General features: G+C 42.2%; 1 protein-coding gene across 4 annotated transcripts; it reads right to left on the reverse strand.

The window, feature by feature from the left end:
* Positions 1 to 165: 165 nt before the first annotated feature.
* LOC139639134 (excitatory amino acid transporter 1-like) lies at positions 166 to 15,495 on the reverse strand. 4 transcript variants are annotated; one of them, XM_071513204.1, is made up of 9 exons: positions 15,312 to 15,495; positions 13,869 to 14,006; positions 5,740 to 5,944; positions 5,227 to 5,269; positions 3,966 to 4,234; positions 3,189 to 3,422; positions 2,262 to 2,456; positions 1,593 to 1,727; positions 166 to 488 (listed from the first exon to the last, which is right to left on the reverse strand). In XM_071513204.1, exons 1-9 carry the CDS (start codon positions 15,493 to 15,495, stop codon positions 281 to 283), a joined length of 1,611 nt encoding a protein of 536 aa, XP_071369305.1. In that variant the 3' UTR covers positions 166 to 280. The 4 variants fall into 4 exon arrangements, with proteins under 4 accessions (XP_071369305.1, XP_071369319.1, XP_071369312.1 ...); XM_071513218.1 differs by lacking the exon at positions 13,869 to 14,006; XM_071513211.1 differs by lacking the exon at positions 1,593 to 1,727.
* Between the last annotated feature and the right edge of the window lie 400 nt (positions 15,496 to 15,895).

Genomic DNA, 15,895 nt, shown 5'->3' on the forward strand with positions numbered 1-15,895 from the left:
CAGTGCTCCAGAGAACCATTTTGGGTCTGCATGGCACCAGGAAGGCTTCTACATTGGACATCCTACACTGGTTGGAACTCCTCTTGGCTAAAGTATTAATAAAAATAGATTCTACCTGTTGATCCATTCTATGTGAACCCTCCCATCTCATGAGGGGAAGGTTCACGCACTGACAAATGAAGTAGAGCTTTCTCGTGCAGAAAATGGTTCAGTGCACGCAAGTTTTGTTGGTTTTTTTCCCCCTAAGAATGCATGCAACCACAGAGAAAATCTTCCCCCTCTACATCTTGGTCTCGCTGTCAGCGGGCTTCTCGTTCTCGTACTCATTCTCCTGGCAGATGAGCTGGTACGGCTTCTTGTCTGTCTCCTCCACCACCGAGTTGCCCACCTCCGGGTCCTTCCTCTGCAACTCGTGGCGAGACAGGTGTTCCACTATACCGGCACCGATGGAGTCCCCGAGAACGTTGGTGATGGTGCGCAATCGGTCCCTGAGAGGAGAGGAGAGGAAGAGGGAGAGGAGAGGAGAGGAGAGGAGAGGAGAGGAGAGGAGAGGAAGAGGAAGAGGAAGAGGAAGAGGAGAGGAGAGGAGAGGAGAGGAGAGGAGTTTATCCTTACGTGTGGGTACTTTAGAAACCTTAGACAAAGTTTATTGTGGAGAAAACACTGTAAAAACATTCTGTCTCAGTATTTCTCTGATGTGCTCATAAGTTTGAAGCCTCATTCTTATTGGCTGATAAGACTTGCTATTCACAACCTTACATGTGCTATTAAAATATGCATATGTTACTCACTGTATTTACAGAGTGCATACAAGAAATATTAAACATTTCCACTGAATACATCGGCAATTGAAACCGCATGGAGGGTATAAACAAATCTATGCGCGTAAAAATATTGTGTATAATGATCCTCATTGAATGCACATGTCAGACTGCTGGAGGTATATTTTTAATAGCTCCAGGCAATTATCAAACCACATGAAGCACCACAGCCAGTAGGTAGGAGGCAGTAGACCTTCTCAGTGGAATAAGATGTGGACAGAATCAGAACCAGATGGATTGAGGGACGTGGAATGCGGGGGGAGTGTCTCTGTAACCTACTCTGTAACTCACTCAAGAGCATACTTGGTCCCTCCCCCCACCCCCCAAAAAAAAAAAAAAAAACTGGCCGGGATTTGTTTGAACTCACACCGCACTATCTTTTATTTTCCTCGTGACAAAACTACTACAGGCCTCTTTATTCCTGCCTAAACCAAAACTCTCCAATGCCTCCAGCTTGTACATAATGCAGCAGTTTGAGTTTTAACTAGTGCAAAACAGGAAAAATCACAATCACAGGGGAATGCTTCCATGTCTCTTAATGCTATAATTAAGAAGAAACTAGAAGAAATGAAGAAGAAAGGAGATTAGATTAGATTAGATTAGATTAGATTAGATTAGATTAGATTAGATTAGATGTTCTTTATTGTCCACAAATTATTCATTTTGTGGTGGTGAAGTTCAATTTGAAGTTTGTTTTCTTGTTTCTTTTTACAGCAGCAATATAACATTCAAGTTAGTAGTTTTCAGAGACATTATAGAGGCAATACTTACAGGAACCAATCAACAGCAATGATGAGTGTGATGTCATCAGTGGGCAAGCCTACAGACGTTAGCACTATCACCATGGTGACCAATCCAGCCTGAGGGATTCCAGCTGCTCCAATACTGGCTGCTGTGGCTGTGATACTGGGGGCAAGGAAGTGCAAAGGAAGACAGATCCTTAGAAAACCAGTCAGACCTTGTTTGTATTTTAATCGTGCAAAAATCATTCAACTAACTTTTACTCTTGCAAACAGAGGGAAAACAAGACAGACATGCCCTTGGATTGATCCCTCAACGAGTTTATCCCTGGGAAACAGCGCTGAGTAGATCAATTAAATTCATTTCCTTGGTTGAAATACTATCCACCTACTAATTCAAAATAGCTGGACTGGTAGCGACGCCACCTATAAAGCTGAAACTTGTGGTTTTGAGACTTGGAGAAGGCTCATTCTGGGTTGAGGCAGTAATTGTTGCTATCATGAAAGACAAATGTACCACAAATATTCTACTGTATATCCTTCTCCAAGACTGACTCATATCCGGCTCACACAGCATGGAAAAAACCGAGTCGAATCCTTTCAGGCTCATTAGGGCATTCAAACTACAGTAACAACAATTAAAGGATTTTTAAGGAGCAAAAGGTGAAGCACATTTTGAAGTACACTGTACACTGCATACCTGATGGTGAGAATCTGTCCGAAGTTAAGGTCGTAATCATTGACCTGAGCGATAAAGATGGCTGCCAGGGCTTCGTACAGGGCCGTGCCGTCCATGTTTATGGTGGCACCCACAGGGAGCACGAAACGGGTCACACGCTTATCCACTTTGTTGTTCTCCTCCAGGCATTTAAAGGTGATGGGCAACGTGGCAGAACTGAGAGAGAGTGGTGGGTTATAGGGAGGATGAGAGAGAGAGAGAGAGAGAGAGAGAGAGAGAGAGAGAGAGAGAGAGAGAACAGAGACAAAGGGAAAGAAAACATAGTGAGGAAAGTAAAACAGGCTACATTTTGAAAGATTTTAATAAGAGGGATAATAGTGTTACTCATTGTCATCAGAGTAATCTATCTCTAATTAAAAGTCAGTTCACAGTATTTTAGGATTTGGGTGCATATGAGATACAGTGGTAGCCATGTAGAAGTCTCCCCATCCTCCATCTTTCTTGAATATGTATTGTGAAGCAAGGATGTAAAAAAAATGGGATGTGACTAATGGCTGCATCTGTAGCTGCTACATTCATAGACAATGTGACATGACACCTACCGAAGATGAAATTGTTGGAAGTTAACTTTGAAGTTTTGTTGTGAAATTAAGGAGATAGGGATGTTACTGAAGTTACTTCATTCAGTTCAGTGGGAGTTTGAACAATATTTTATAGTATTAGTAGTAGTATTATGTGAAATTCAGGGAGGCTGATTACATACCAAGGTCTAGAAATAATTTGCTTCAAACCAAGAATTGTAGAATTTGCATATTTAAAAAATGCATACATTCTTTCACTATAGCTAGAAATTATTTTTGGACCAAGCAGGCACACTGCACTGGCTGTTCCCTTTACGGTCTGTGAATTGTGACTTAACTCAGTAATACTCAACCTGTAGTTACATACCTGGAGGATGTCCCCAGGGCGGTGATGAGCGCCTGCAGCAGCCCCCCGATGAAGACGAAGGGATTCTTCCTCGTGACGACGAAGTAGAGCGTCGGCAGGACGAAGATGGCGTGGATGAGCAGGCCGCAAATGACCGTCACTGTATACATGCCCAGCTGGCCGCCCATGGATGTGATGTCGTCCATCTCCACGATCTTACCGGCAATCAGGAACAGGATACCGATAGGGGCGTACCTGAGGACGGGAGAGGGTCCGATAAGACAATTGACACTAAGCAATGTTATACTGAGTTTCCGCACACCATCGGGAGCCTCATATATTTATGTTGCTCTTTTTCTCTCCCAGCACCCATGACTGAAATTGTCGGATGTGCACACTTTATTTTGTTATACTTTTGTTGTGAGTTTGTATTTTGCCAAGATCCAATCATTTATTCAATGATTCTTTTTTATTTTTCCTTTTCTTCTTCTTTTCTTTTCTGCTATGATGCATAACAAATTTCAGAGAAATCTGACAATAAAGTTCTATTGTATCGTATCATATCGGAGTATCTTATTGTATCTTATTGTATCGATTATTTTTATTGAAACGTTAACTTTTTCGTATTCTTTGATCTAGTCTGCCAATCATCCATCACTTCATCTATATAAACATACATATGTCCCATCCTCCCTCACTCACTGCCACCATTCCTCCCTCCCTTCATCCATCCATCCATCCATCTATCTATCCATCCCTCCCTCCTCAACTAATCCGCCCTTCCCGCCTTGCACTCACCACATGATGATGGCGACCAGCCTCATGATGGCTTCATTGAGACAGTCGAAGAAGTCCTTCAGCGGCTGCCCCTGCTCCCTCATGCTGCCGATGATCAGACCGAAGCACATGGAGAACACCACCAGGCCCAGAGCGTTCACTCCGTTGACCGACCCCGGCACTGGGATCACCTCCTCCTGCGCGATCACCTGGCTGCCGTTGAGCGTGAATAACGTGTCGTTCACCGTCAGCTTCACATGGACCACTCTCTTGCCGTACTGCGTCTTGAACTGGTTTTAATACAGAGAGAAAGAGCATGGGTTAAAAAGCCATTCCTGGGTCAATATTGTGTTGGGGTTTTTTTTCACATAAGAATAGTGTTGGGGTGAGGCTCAGGGTTAATAACAAGCCTCACAGTTATATCTAGCTGGTTGAACATGAGTAAAACATGCCTCCAGATAATTTTAAGATTTCCAGACTAATTTATTACATTTCACTGCTTTAATTCTATAAAATCAACAATTCTGATCAAGATTTCCATGGAATGGGTAGGTAATTGACACAGAAGCTCAGTGAATGAGTCACTTAGAAAAAACACTGTTGTGTGTCTGTAACTAGAGGCCATCATTGTTCCTGTGAAACCTGTGAAGCCAGTTACATACCCACATCTACCTTTAATGCATAGATTGTTCATAAGAATGAATAAGTGAAAGTGGCATCAGGGGAAAAACGTCTTGGCTGGCACATAAATACGGCAATGCCAGGAGCAAGTGGCAAGCATGGGCAGGTAATAATGATTCAAATCAATGTGTGGAAAAAGTTAAAAAAGTTTTATCTCTAAACTTTTCTTAATGGTCACATAATCCTTGACTGAGTTGAATAAAACCCTTTGTTGCCATCCTTATATTGCAGCTGTGGGAAGAGTCATAACACTATGATTCTTTGTATTGTACTTCATAACTCTGTAAGACTTTACCAAGTTGTTACACAGTTGTGTGTTGCTAAACCCAAACAAGATTAACAGGTTTCGATAATTAAAGTTTAAAACTTAAAATTAAAAATTATAATAAATTAAAATTGATGTGATGAATGATGTGTGGTTGACAGACCATGGGAGCTGCTGTCATTGTAATGTGAGAAAGATAATATGGATAATAAAATGCTCAAGTAAGAGAATTGGAAGAAGCCTTCAGGGCTCAATTTTATGCAATTGGGCACTGAAAGAGATGAAGAAAAGACAGGGATAAGGAGAAGGTGAGCGAGGATGAGGAGGGAGAGTTACCTGTTTAGTGCATGCTTCCACAAGATTAGGAGGAAACATGTTTCTGGAATACAGAACAAAAGCAATGCGATGTTATTAGGATGAATACATCTAATTATTTGCATAAAAAAATGAACATCTTTTTTTCAAAACCAAGCAAAATACACTGAATGTACAAAATATTAGGGATATCTTCCTGATATTGAGTTGTAGCCCCTTTTGCACAATCCAAATTTCAATTGCCTGAAAGCTTAAAAGTCCTTCTCTAACTCCTCTGCTTCACTTTATCTACATCTCCTCCTTTGTGATTGGTATAGATTTAGTAAGGGAAATCAATGAGGGATAATTGCAATTACCTGGATTTACCTCATCAGTGTACTTCATGAAAATATTAAGTGTCCCTAATATCCCTAGATTAAGATTAAATGTCTCTAATATTTTGTACATTCAGTGTGTGTGTGTGTGTGTGTGTGTGCATGCGTGTGTGTGCACGTGCGTGTGTGTGCGTGTGTGTGTGTGTGTGTGTGTGAGTACCTGATAAGGTCCAGGAAGGCATCTGCAGGGCTGACCTGCTCTATCTTCTGCTGCTTGGTGAACTCATCCTTGGATCCTTTTCCAGGGTGAATGATGAGCACCATGACGATACCGATGAACACAGCGATGATGGTAGTGGTGGTGTAGTAAACCACCGCCCGCATCCCCATCTTACCAGACGCACGGCTGTCCAGAGCGGCCATACCTGGAGAGGAGACACACCAGTCATTACATACATTACACCCACATTCTGTATCAGTACTACCCAATTCCTCTGTCACCCTGATTGGATTTCCCAAATAAGAATTCATTCATTCATTTATTCATTCATTCATCCATTTTCAGTAACAGGTAACAACAAAGTTACAAAACAAAATAACAAAATAAAATCACATTTACAGCATGAAGAAAGTGAGGATGTGTTTTCCTTAACATCTGAGAATTAAGTTGCCAACGTTTACATTCTTAGATTTTGTTGTTGTTGTTGTTGTTGTTTTGCAGCAAGGGACAGTAAAAAAAGAAGAAAAAAAGAAAAGAAGACCCTATAAGACCATAGCCTGGGAAAAGGTGCTGTAATTATTGGTGGAATACACCCGTCTGGATTATCTGCCTATCTATGAGAACAAAGGGGAACGGTCTCAGAGGGAGAAACACAATCTGAGTCTGACCTTTACTGGTGGGAAAACAACATCTACAACACCCTGGGGGCAGGTCTAATGTAGAAGATCTGTGTATATACTGTATATACTGTATATAGGTACACAGATACAGTCTAAACAAGAGTTACAGAGAGAAACTACCATAAATTATGATTTATCCCATACATTCAGACCAAAATTCTGAGATACTCTTCCTGCTGCGGTGTATGTTTTGTGGTTTTGTCACTGTGCATGTCACCCCAAAGTGAGCTGGCAGCATTCAAATCACTGTCTATTGTTTGATCACACAACATTGCGAAACGCAACATAATTTTTGTTGTGAACACAGATAACGGATTGAGATGTGCACTACAGTACAACAGTCTCACCTCAACTGAATGTTTCTATCATGGAGCAAAAATCTCTGTTCAGTGTAGCAAAGAGAACAAACAAGGTCACTAGCTTGTGTTTTATTATACAACAGAATTGCTGTACAATACTGTAACCAATGATTCCACAGACAAATTATATACCTCCTGCATTTTAGCCTTGGCCTTTCAGTCATCGGAAAGTCTCCGTTAAGAGCAGATCTGTGATGCAACAAAGACATCATATACTATACTGAGAGAGAGATGATGTATACTATGAAACACATCCAGTCAATGCTTAACCTCAGAATGTAACTGAGAAAAAAACCCACAGAACAGACAGATTGTGTCAGGGACCAAAAGCTTGGAAAATTACAGAGTACAATTGTTTGCAAAATAATTCTGAAAAAAATGAAATTGCTGAGCAAGAAAATTGGCTACTGGCTATGCTATTGACTATGTATTGCTGACATAGCATTCCAAAGTTCCTGCAAGATAGTTTGGATTCTGTCGCATTGTAAATAATGTCAAGTATGCGGCCAGTTTCATTAGACAGGCCTGCACCATAACCCACAAAGTCCGTTATGGGTTGCAAGAAAAATAGTTTTGGAAAATGTGGGTTCCCTGTTAAAGATTGGTAAACCACTACTATAGAAAACAAAAAGTTTGATGCAAGCCAGATTGAAGTTTCAGAAGGTCACAGAGCCTGAGGCTGAACTTATTCTACAGCCCTAACAACATCAAACACAGCTTGTAAGGATGAAGGTGGCAAAAGAAATATGTCCATTCAGAAAGGGGGATTTGAAAACGGACAATAAGTTGTTTCAATGGCATGACGTTAGCGTAGTATTTTCAAAGTGTCAGGTCCTATTATGGCCATTATCTTCATTCAGAGCTGTACAAGCCAAAGCAGGCTTTGTGCAATGGGAGATGTATGTGCTCCTTTCAGATGTGGCACTTTGACTCAGAGTGCATGCATGTGTGTGTGTGTGTGTGTGTGTGTGTGTGTGTGTGTGTGTGTGCTGGTGTGTGTGTGTGTGTGCGTGTATCTGAGTGCCTACTGCCCCCTGTTTGGCCCTCTCTGTTCTCTTGTCTCAACGTGCCCAGGACCTGGGTCTTTATCCATTTCTTTTTGATCCTCCTCCCCCCTCTCCTCATCCTTCCCTCCCTCATTCTCTTTACCCAAATTCTTAACCTCCTCTCCCTACCACCCCTCCATCTACACCTCTTGTTTCAGTGTGCCCCTGGTCCTCCTCCCCTCCTCTTCCTCCCTCCCTCTTCTCTCTCTTTTACTTACACACTGATCTTATTGCTTCAGCCCTCTTTCATTGCCCCCTCTTTCCCCCACCATTCCCCCTTTCTCCTGCTCTCCTCCTATTCCTTTTCTGACAGCCCTGGGAAAACTTGTTGACTTAGCCGGCCTCGCACGGACACAATGATCCTCGGCCTGTTGTCCGGGCGACAACAGACGCAGCCTCACCAATTCCATCCTTTCAAAAGAAGGAGAGAACCAAAATTGAAGGAGAGGAGAGAGAATGACTTTCTTTCTCATATGGGGAATGTTCATCGGACACAAAAGTGCTTTAGGGGGAAAAGGTTGACGTTCAGGACAGAGCAACCGCAAGAGGTCCGTGTTTAGGCCAATTAACATTCACTCCTGCTCAGCAAACAATGACCCTTCAGTTCTCACAAGGCTTTACCTGGAGGACTAAACTAGACTACGTAAATATACGGCTGCACAAGTCATTCCATGGAGTTCAATAGTCGGAGCATAACACCAATACTGCCAGGATTAGGTATGGAGATAGTTCTGTCCGGTGCGCATGCTAACGCTTTAGCATACAGTGTGTTAACCGTAGGCGATTAGCATCTATCCAAAGTATGAAAATAGACCTTTCAGTAAATTCAAAGTTGGTATTGGTTTTTATTCTATGGCCTTCATAACTGCTGAAAACAAAATCTCAATCTTCATCATTAGTGAAGTCCAATGAAAACTGTTAGCCAACTTCGCTCACTTCCAGTGTAAACAAAACAAGTTACATATATATATATATATATATATATATATATTGTATATCTATTTTACTAATTCCCTACAGAAACCTATGGGTGACGTCACACTCACTACGTCCATCTTTTTTTTACAGTCTATGGTTTAGACGCATCATTAAAATGAACTAACCGTCCAGCCTTAGAGCTGCTCCAAATTCTCATCTTCTCACTTTTAAGATAATGCTAATCACCTATGGTTACTTAACTTAATATAATGTGTTTAGCATTAGCATGCACACTGGACTATCTACCAGATGCACAAAGATGATTTTGATGCCAGTCCTCTCATCACATATTGGGTAAGATGAATGGGCCAAACTGACAAAGAATCAGTGCAGCTCTAATGTTGGCCTTCTCCTTCCTCATCCTCCTTTCCATTTTTTCCTGACCTCATCCCTGTTTCTGTTTCCCCCCTCGCGTCCCTCCTCCATAGTTATCCTCCTTTCCCCTTTTTTGCTTCCCACATGACCTCTTCCTATCCTGTTCCTCCACGGGCTTATAAATTTTCTGCAGCGGCCTCTCTTCTCCGGTAATGAAATGCCTGAAGACAATATTACTTTTGCGGCAAACACATGGAGAGTGGTTAGTGTTGGGGAGGGGTTTGAGAAAGAGGTGTGTGTGTGTGTGTGTGTGTGTGTGTGTGTGGGTGTGTGTTTGTGTGTGTGTGTGTGTGTGTGTGTGTGTGTGTGTGTGTGGGTGTGTGTTTGTGTGTGTGTGTGTGTGTGTGCGTGTGTGTTGTATGTGTGTGAGTGAGAGAAGGAGAGAGAGAGAGGGAGAGAAACAGTGAATCAGGGATAAAGAGAGGTGGAGCCATAGATGGAGGAGCAGATCAAGGGGCCTCTAGAGTTTTATCCTTTTCACTGGGTCAGCTGCTCTCTCTCTCTCTCTCTCTCTCTCTCTCTCTCTCCCCCCCCTCTCTCATGGACACACATTACAGAAACCATTTCTCACAATCCTCTGTTCTCCCGCCTGCCTGTCCGTCCATTTCTGTCTCTCAGTTCCTACCTGCCACAGCCCCCTGGACTGTACTCTAACTTTCTGATTTCTGATTCAGCCTTACTCTAAGTTCAAAGCGAAGACCCTCAAGAAACCCAGTTTGCTACAGCCCGTTTCACATAGAGGCACAATTCAGCCTTGGAAGCGTGAAAGTCTGTTTGCACAGCATGGGGCCACGTGTTTGCAGTGCAGAAGTCACAGGAGCTTAGCCCATGCAACAGTCTTATGCTCGAAAATATGTTTTGTTCGTAGTTAATATACTCCCAGTCATAAGGCAATCTTTGCTCCAGAAATAGGTCTCTGAAATGGCATTTGGACTGCGTGACATTGTTCTCCATTGAAACCAACAGTAATTCCATTCTTTTAGGTGGGGTGACAGCCCCTATAGGTAGCGTGGTGAATCCTTTCTGTGCTCCGGTGAGGGAAACACTGATGTACGTATAGCCTTATTCTATCAAACTGCTCTTCAAGAACAGGGAGAAGGTGTGTCTTTATCCATAACAATAGGGCCAGTCATATAACTTCTCAACTGAGGTTATAGTTTCACCGGAAAATATGAGAAACTGTGGAAAGAATTAAAGGGATAACAGCATGTAAATCAGACCTTTAATAAACCAGAGCTCTACTGCTGTGTCGATGCCTTTTGCAGGTGGTCGGAAATGTTGTCATCTAATATGCCAGCCAAAAAACATTATGTAATAGCTCAGACATAGCTCCACATAGTAGGACAATCCTCAAAATCAATTTGTTTATTTATGTTATTGTTTTAAAACTCTAAATAATTGAAATTCCTTAAAGACGAACAGTGTGCGTGCGTCAGTGTGTGTGCGTGTGTGTGTGTGTATGTGTGTGTGTTGTTTACTGAAACAGTTCCTTTTCACAGCCTCAGTCAGAGAAAGCCTCTTTTGTTGCTGCTGTTGCTCATATCCCTGCATGGTTACCGCGACCTCTGACCTCACTCTACTATAAACGTCTGATTGGCCACCGATGACAACAACACAGGAAGTGTAGCAACACTTAGTCCTTATCATTACTCGTGAGAAATGTGTTCAAATTTCACAGGTGGGATGGCGAGCGTGTGAAATTATTCTTTCTTTAAAAGCTATTGTAAACAGAGAGTCAAATACAAGACAGATGGCCATTTCCCTTCATTCCTCTGAAATCTCCTTGTGTTCATTCCTCTTGTGACCTTTGCCCTTCCTCGTCTTCTTTTCGTAGCCCCCCTCTCCTCTTTATAACTCCTTCTCCTTCCTCCTCATTCTGCTACCCCCCGTCCTTTCCCTTTCCCATAATTTCCTCTCCCTCCTTATTCCTACTCTGTTCTTCTTCCCATTTCTTCATTGAGTTTCTCTCTTTTCCCTCCATCTATCTGCACCAGGCTCATTTAGTGAACCTCACAACTCAGGAAACTTTAACTCATTTCAACCTTGGGTGTTTTTAGATGTGGCCCTGATAGAAACTTCAAACCACAAATTTGAAACTTATTCAAGCCACATCACATTAAACGATAAATAGTCTATTAACTTGGGCAATTAAGGCACCAGATCATTGTGTTCCTGGCGCTGATGTTTTTATGTGGTACTTTGTGTGCGTAGCCTTTTTGGCTAGGGATCACTTCAACGTGACTGCCTATGATTAAATTAATGCTGGAACTATAAAATGAAATTTATTCTCATAAGTTTTAGGCCTCCAATCAGCTCTTGGCTATAGAAAAAGATAACTTCTCATATATATTTATCATAATTGATGTCTCTAAGATTGAGTTGAAGCCTTTGCATTTTATTTGTGTAGCACTAATACTGTCATGTGGGAGTCAATTCGCATTCAATCTGTGTACATTCTTGCAGGGTGTAACCAGATCACGTCAACCCAAAAGCACATGCTGTGCTGATAATCATTTTGTTGTGTAAATCCAACATGAATCAAGCAGTATTGCACAGGACACAAGTCATCTGAAATTATCACCATGGCTCTCCCTTTTTATTTTATAAATAGCCCAAGGGCCGTTTCTGGGAGGATGATGGCACTGGCTTGTTAGCAGAAGTTACCAAATACAATATTGTAGTTGAGTATAAACTTAACTTAATTTTTCTGATCATAAGGCCTCTTGTTAAATCTGAAGATATCAGCCTCTGGTTATATGGAAATGTCACCAGTATGCTGTGTATTTGATGATAATTGACTGTGTAAAAATGATTTTATCCAGCAGATAACATCACATCTGAGAGGAGAGAATGAAGGCAGACGTGCATGCACGCACACACTCACACACTCACTCACTCACACACACACACACGCACACACACACCCACACACACACACGGGAGGAGCTGTGTGGCTGATATCTTGACCACAGAACAGCACTCTTTGTTGGCTTCCACATGTTGTAGCAGCTGTCATGTGACATGATGTCAGAGGATGCTGATGCTACGCCCCACTGCAGCACAAAGCAGGTTATTATCGGACATTGTGTCTGTCTCATCCCTCAAGAAGATTGGCTCCCGGCCCTGTCAATCACTGCACCATAACTGGACACAAGGTCTCACTGTGTCCCGCCTACTTTCCGTCAATCCCGGTGTTATCTGACACTCACATGTCCCATGATCCCACCTGTACTTCTGCCAGAACAAAAACAAGCAGAAGCTCTGCTCAAAAACGAACCTGTGTGCTTTGCCCCGGGAAGAAAACACATGTGTGTTTCTGAATGGATTTACTAAGCATGACAGAAGTGATGAATGGACTACTTCACATCCCTTGAATGGAACTGACAAGCTCAATGTCATAGGTTTGGGTTCCTCTGAGTTTCAGGCCTAAATGCATGTGGGCCCACTACAAATATCAACTAAATTGTGAATCACTCAGGAGCAGAAGCAATGCATTTTTGCACACACACCTGCTACACCTTTTCTCTGAAAACATACATTACATTTAAAACTTAAATGTGACGTCAGCTGTCATCATCACTGTTCAAGTGTCTATAGTGTCTGGAAACCTTGTGTAAACCTTGGGTAAGTCTCTAGATGTACTAAAAACACTGATTTGCTTATTCACTTAACACACAATGTGGTTCCAAATGTACAAGGCATGTTGTCACAGCAAGGCCGGGGCCTTGAACGGGGGACAAGCATGTGACTGAGACCAATAACTTCAAACCATGAATCTGCGTTGGTTTATCAAACAGGACTCTCTCTCTCGCGCGCTCTCTCTCTCTCTCTCTCTCTCTCTCTCTCTCTCTCTCTCTCTCACTCTCTCTCTCTCTCTCTCTCTCTCTCTCTCTCTCTCTCTCTCTCTCTCTCTCTCTCTCTCTCTCATGAGGTCATCTTAACACCATCCACTGCTGGGCCCAAAACCAACAAACAGCGTCGGCTGAATAAACAGCTGGCCCACTCTGCCACCTAAGGTACTTGGGGGACAGTGGAGTAACAAAACATGGAGTTCAGAACAAACAGCACAGCCACAGTCAGAGAGAAAGAGTGAGAAAAATTGTACGGTGTTTTTTTTTTGAGTGATATTAGCATTAGGACAAAGAGCTGCATTCATGCCGTGTGTAAGTGAGTTGTTGGATATAAATTTAGAACAAAACAATGTTTGACAGCCTGGAACTGGAAGTGTCTGGGCTGTGTGGACTAATTTTAGGTATCAGAGGTATGTTTGAACTAAAAATAGCCAATGATAGCTAAATCCTGATAAACATTTCCTGTGATAGTGTTGCAACCAATTGTTAATCAGGGAAAGCATGACTATGTGTAAGCATTGTGATATTTGTATTATAACAATTAGTTGTTCGATTAGTTCAATTATTATCAGTTGATTTCAATAATTTCTGTAGACTGTAGATCAGTTTGGGTCTAGCAAAAAGTTGAAACAAAAATATATCAATCAAAACCAAAGACTTATATCAGAATCAAACTTCTTGCTGTCTGATTGCCGACCTGGTCTTCTGGCTGTGTGTGTTGAGCATACAGAAAAGAGATGAATTAACTATATAAAGGAATATAAAGCTACACGTTTTATGGGAAGTGAACCTGCAGCCCCTGCAGCGTCCCGGTTGTGCTGATGTTTCCCTTGTTCATACCTGTGATGAGACTGGAAACCAGCAGGGGCAGCACCAGCATCTGAAGCATTCTCATCAGCAGTTCTCCAGGGAAAGAGAAGAACTTCACCTCGCGGTAAGACATCTTGTACGGCCGCAGGGCAAATCCCAGGATTATGCCTGTAAGAAGGAATAGAATTGGAAGAAAGGTGTGTAAACTTTATTTTTGATTATTTGAATATTTTTTATATTAAATTGGCTATGCCTTTCAAGATTTATTACTATAAGAGTCCCAGAATTGACATGAGTGGTATACTATCTTGTCAAAATGTATCTATATATTTATGAATTGGTATCGATAGCATATTTATACTCATCAATGTGAGAGCCTGAGTTACCTCTGTGGAGTTCAGCAATGATCAAAAGGTGGTATTTAACAATAAATATCAATATGAGAATCCCAAAATAACATCTAGTGCACACAAATCTCCAACATCAGGGTGAAAGCCTAACTTTCTCACAAGACTCCCTGACCTAAAATTAGGTGAGAAATCTGCAAGAAAGAGTTTATCCACTATAACATTTTCACAAATGAAACACATGCCCATTAAGCAATGATGCAGGAGTGGGAGTGGTATCCTGAGGCCGGTGATTACATGGTCATAGCTGGGAATAATTACACTATGTGACGACATATAAGTATTAAAATGCCAGGATTACATTCACTAAAGACTAAATTGAACATTTCAATGGTGTAAAATAGGTGTAAAATGTGTAAAATAGGGGCCTGGGGGAAATGAGTGCCCAGTTCGAACACAGGAGCACAGACTAAATGTAACTTGGTTGATCTTTACTTGAATCAAGAGCTGTTCTTTCGTCAACACCGCTTTAGCCCATTCCTAAAAAAGTAAGTTTGTTTGTTGCACCACTAATCCACCAGGTGACTGACCCAAAGGCCTGGAGTGAAGTGCATAACCTGAATTCAACAATCAATCAAATAACTCTTTCTTGGCGCTGTGTAATACTATCAGGGCTGCAGATGTGGAAGCAGTGGGTGGGCCTGGCTCACTTCCTACTGGGTGAGGTTGAGAGGTTAATGGCTGCGTGTCAAGGGTCAGCTGCAGGGTCAGATAAAGGCCAGTCTGCAAAGGTCATCTGAGTTTTCTCCATTCTCTGATCCTGTGAGTTGGTTTCTATTCTATTCCTTCTTCCGTCCCGTTGGAAGGGGGTTGTCACAGCACAATGACAGATTGTTGGGAGTGATGGAGAAAATCGGGAGCCTTCTTTTTACAAAGATTTATTTGAAAAGAGGAAGGGTTACGTGATAGAGAGGAGAGGAGAGGAGAGGGGAGGAGAAGAGAGGAGAGGAGAGGAGAAATTGGCTGAATTGACAAATAGAGCCTCTTCCAGTAACCTCTACTGTTTAATCACTTACCTGCCTGACTAAAGTGCAACATAAAAAAACAGCACTTTAAACCTACTCACCAATAATAACAGCAGCGACAGTGAAGATCACAAAGGCATTTCTCCTGAAGAATCCTTTGACATCATCTTTGGTGATGTTCTCCACTCTCTTCTTGGCCCTCAGTGAGCGGGACTGGATCCCGTCCCGGATCTGGCGGAGACCGCTCCGGCTCCGCTGTGGGTTCTCCCCATTACTTTGAGTCATGGCTGCTGCTGCTGCTGGGATGGGTACAACTGGAATCTTGAGATCCGTTACGAAAAGTGTGGGAACTTGCACTCCACGTCACTTAACTCTGACATTAACCTAGAAGGTGACGCAGATTGTGTTGTTACCTTTTGCTCTTCTCTCTCTCGCTCTCTTCTCCCTCACTGTATGGTTTGAAGCTTGCACGTTGCCTGTTACAGAGGATGAGGAGAGGGAGGTAATGTGGGAGTAAGCATTAGATAAGTGAGGAGAAGTGAGGAGATCAAAAACTAATTATAAAAAGCAGTCATACACTCTATCCAGTCACACTTTATCCAGTCAGACAGTCATTTTTCTGAGAATGTATGGTGTTTGCATGGTGTAGTCAGCATCCTAAACTCTACATGGACACTATATTATA

The sequence above is a fragment of the Centroberyx affinis genome, unplaced genomic scaffold, assembly GCF_046629955.1.
Source record: "Centroberyx affinis isolate AG114_WGS23_722 - 3 ecotype Tasmania unplaced genomic scaffold, CSIRO-AGI_Caff_v1 ptg000281l_1, whole genome shotgun sequence".
NCBI classification, from domain to species: Eukaryota; Metazoa; Chordata; class Actinopteri; order Beryciformes; family Berycidae; genus Centroberyx; species Centroberyx affinis.

Coding starts and splice junctions, on each gene's coding strand:
- LOC139639134 (XM_071513204.1), bottom strand. CDS start 15,495: ATGACTCAAAGTAATGGGGAGAACCCACAGCGGAGCCGGAGCGGTCTC. Junction 5,270..5,739: donor GCCTTCCTGGACCTTATCAG/GTACTCACACAC, acceptor TCTGTATTCCAG/AAACATGTTTCCTCCTAATC. Junction 489..1,592: donor ATTGCTGTTGATTGGTTCCT/GTAAGTATTGCC, acceptor CTCTCCTCTCAG/GGACCGATTGCGCACCATCA.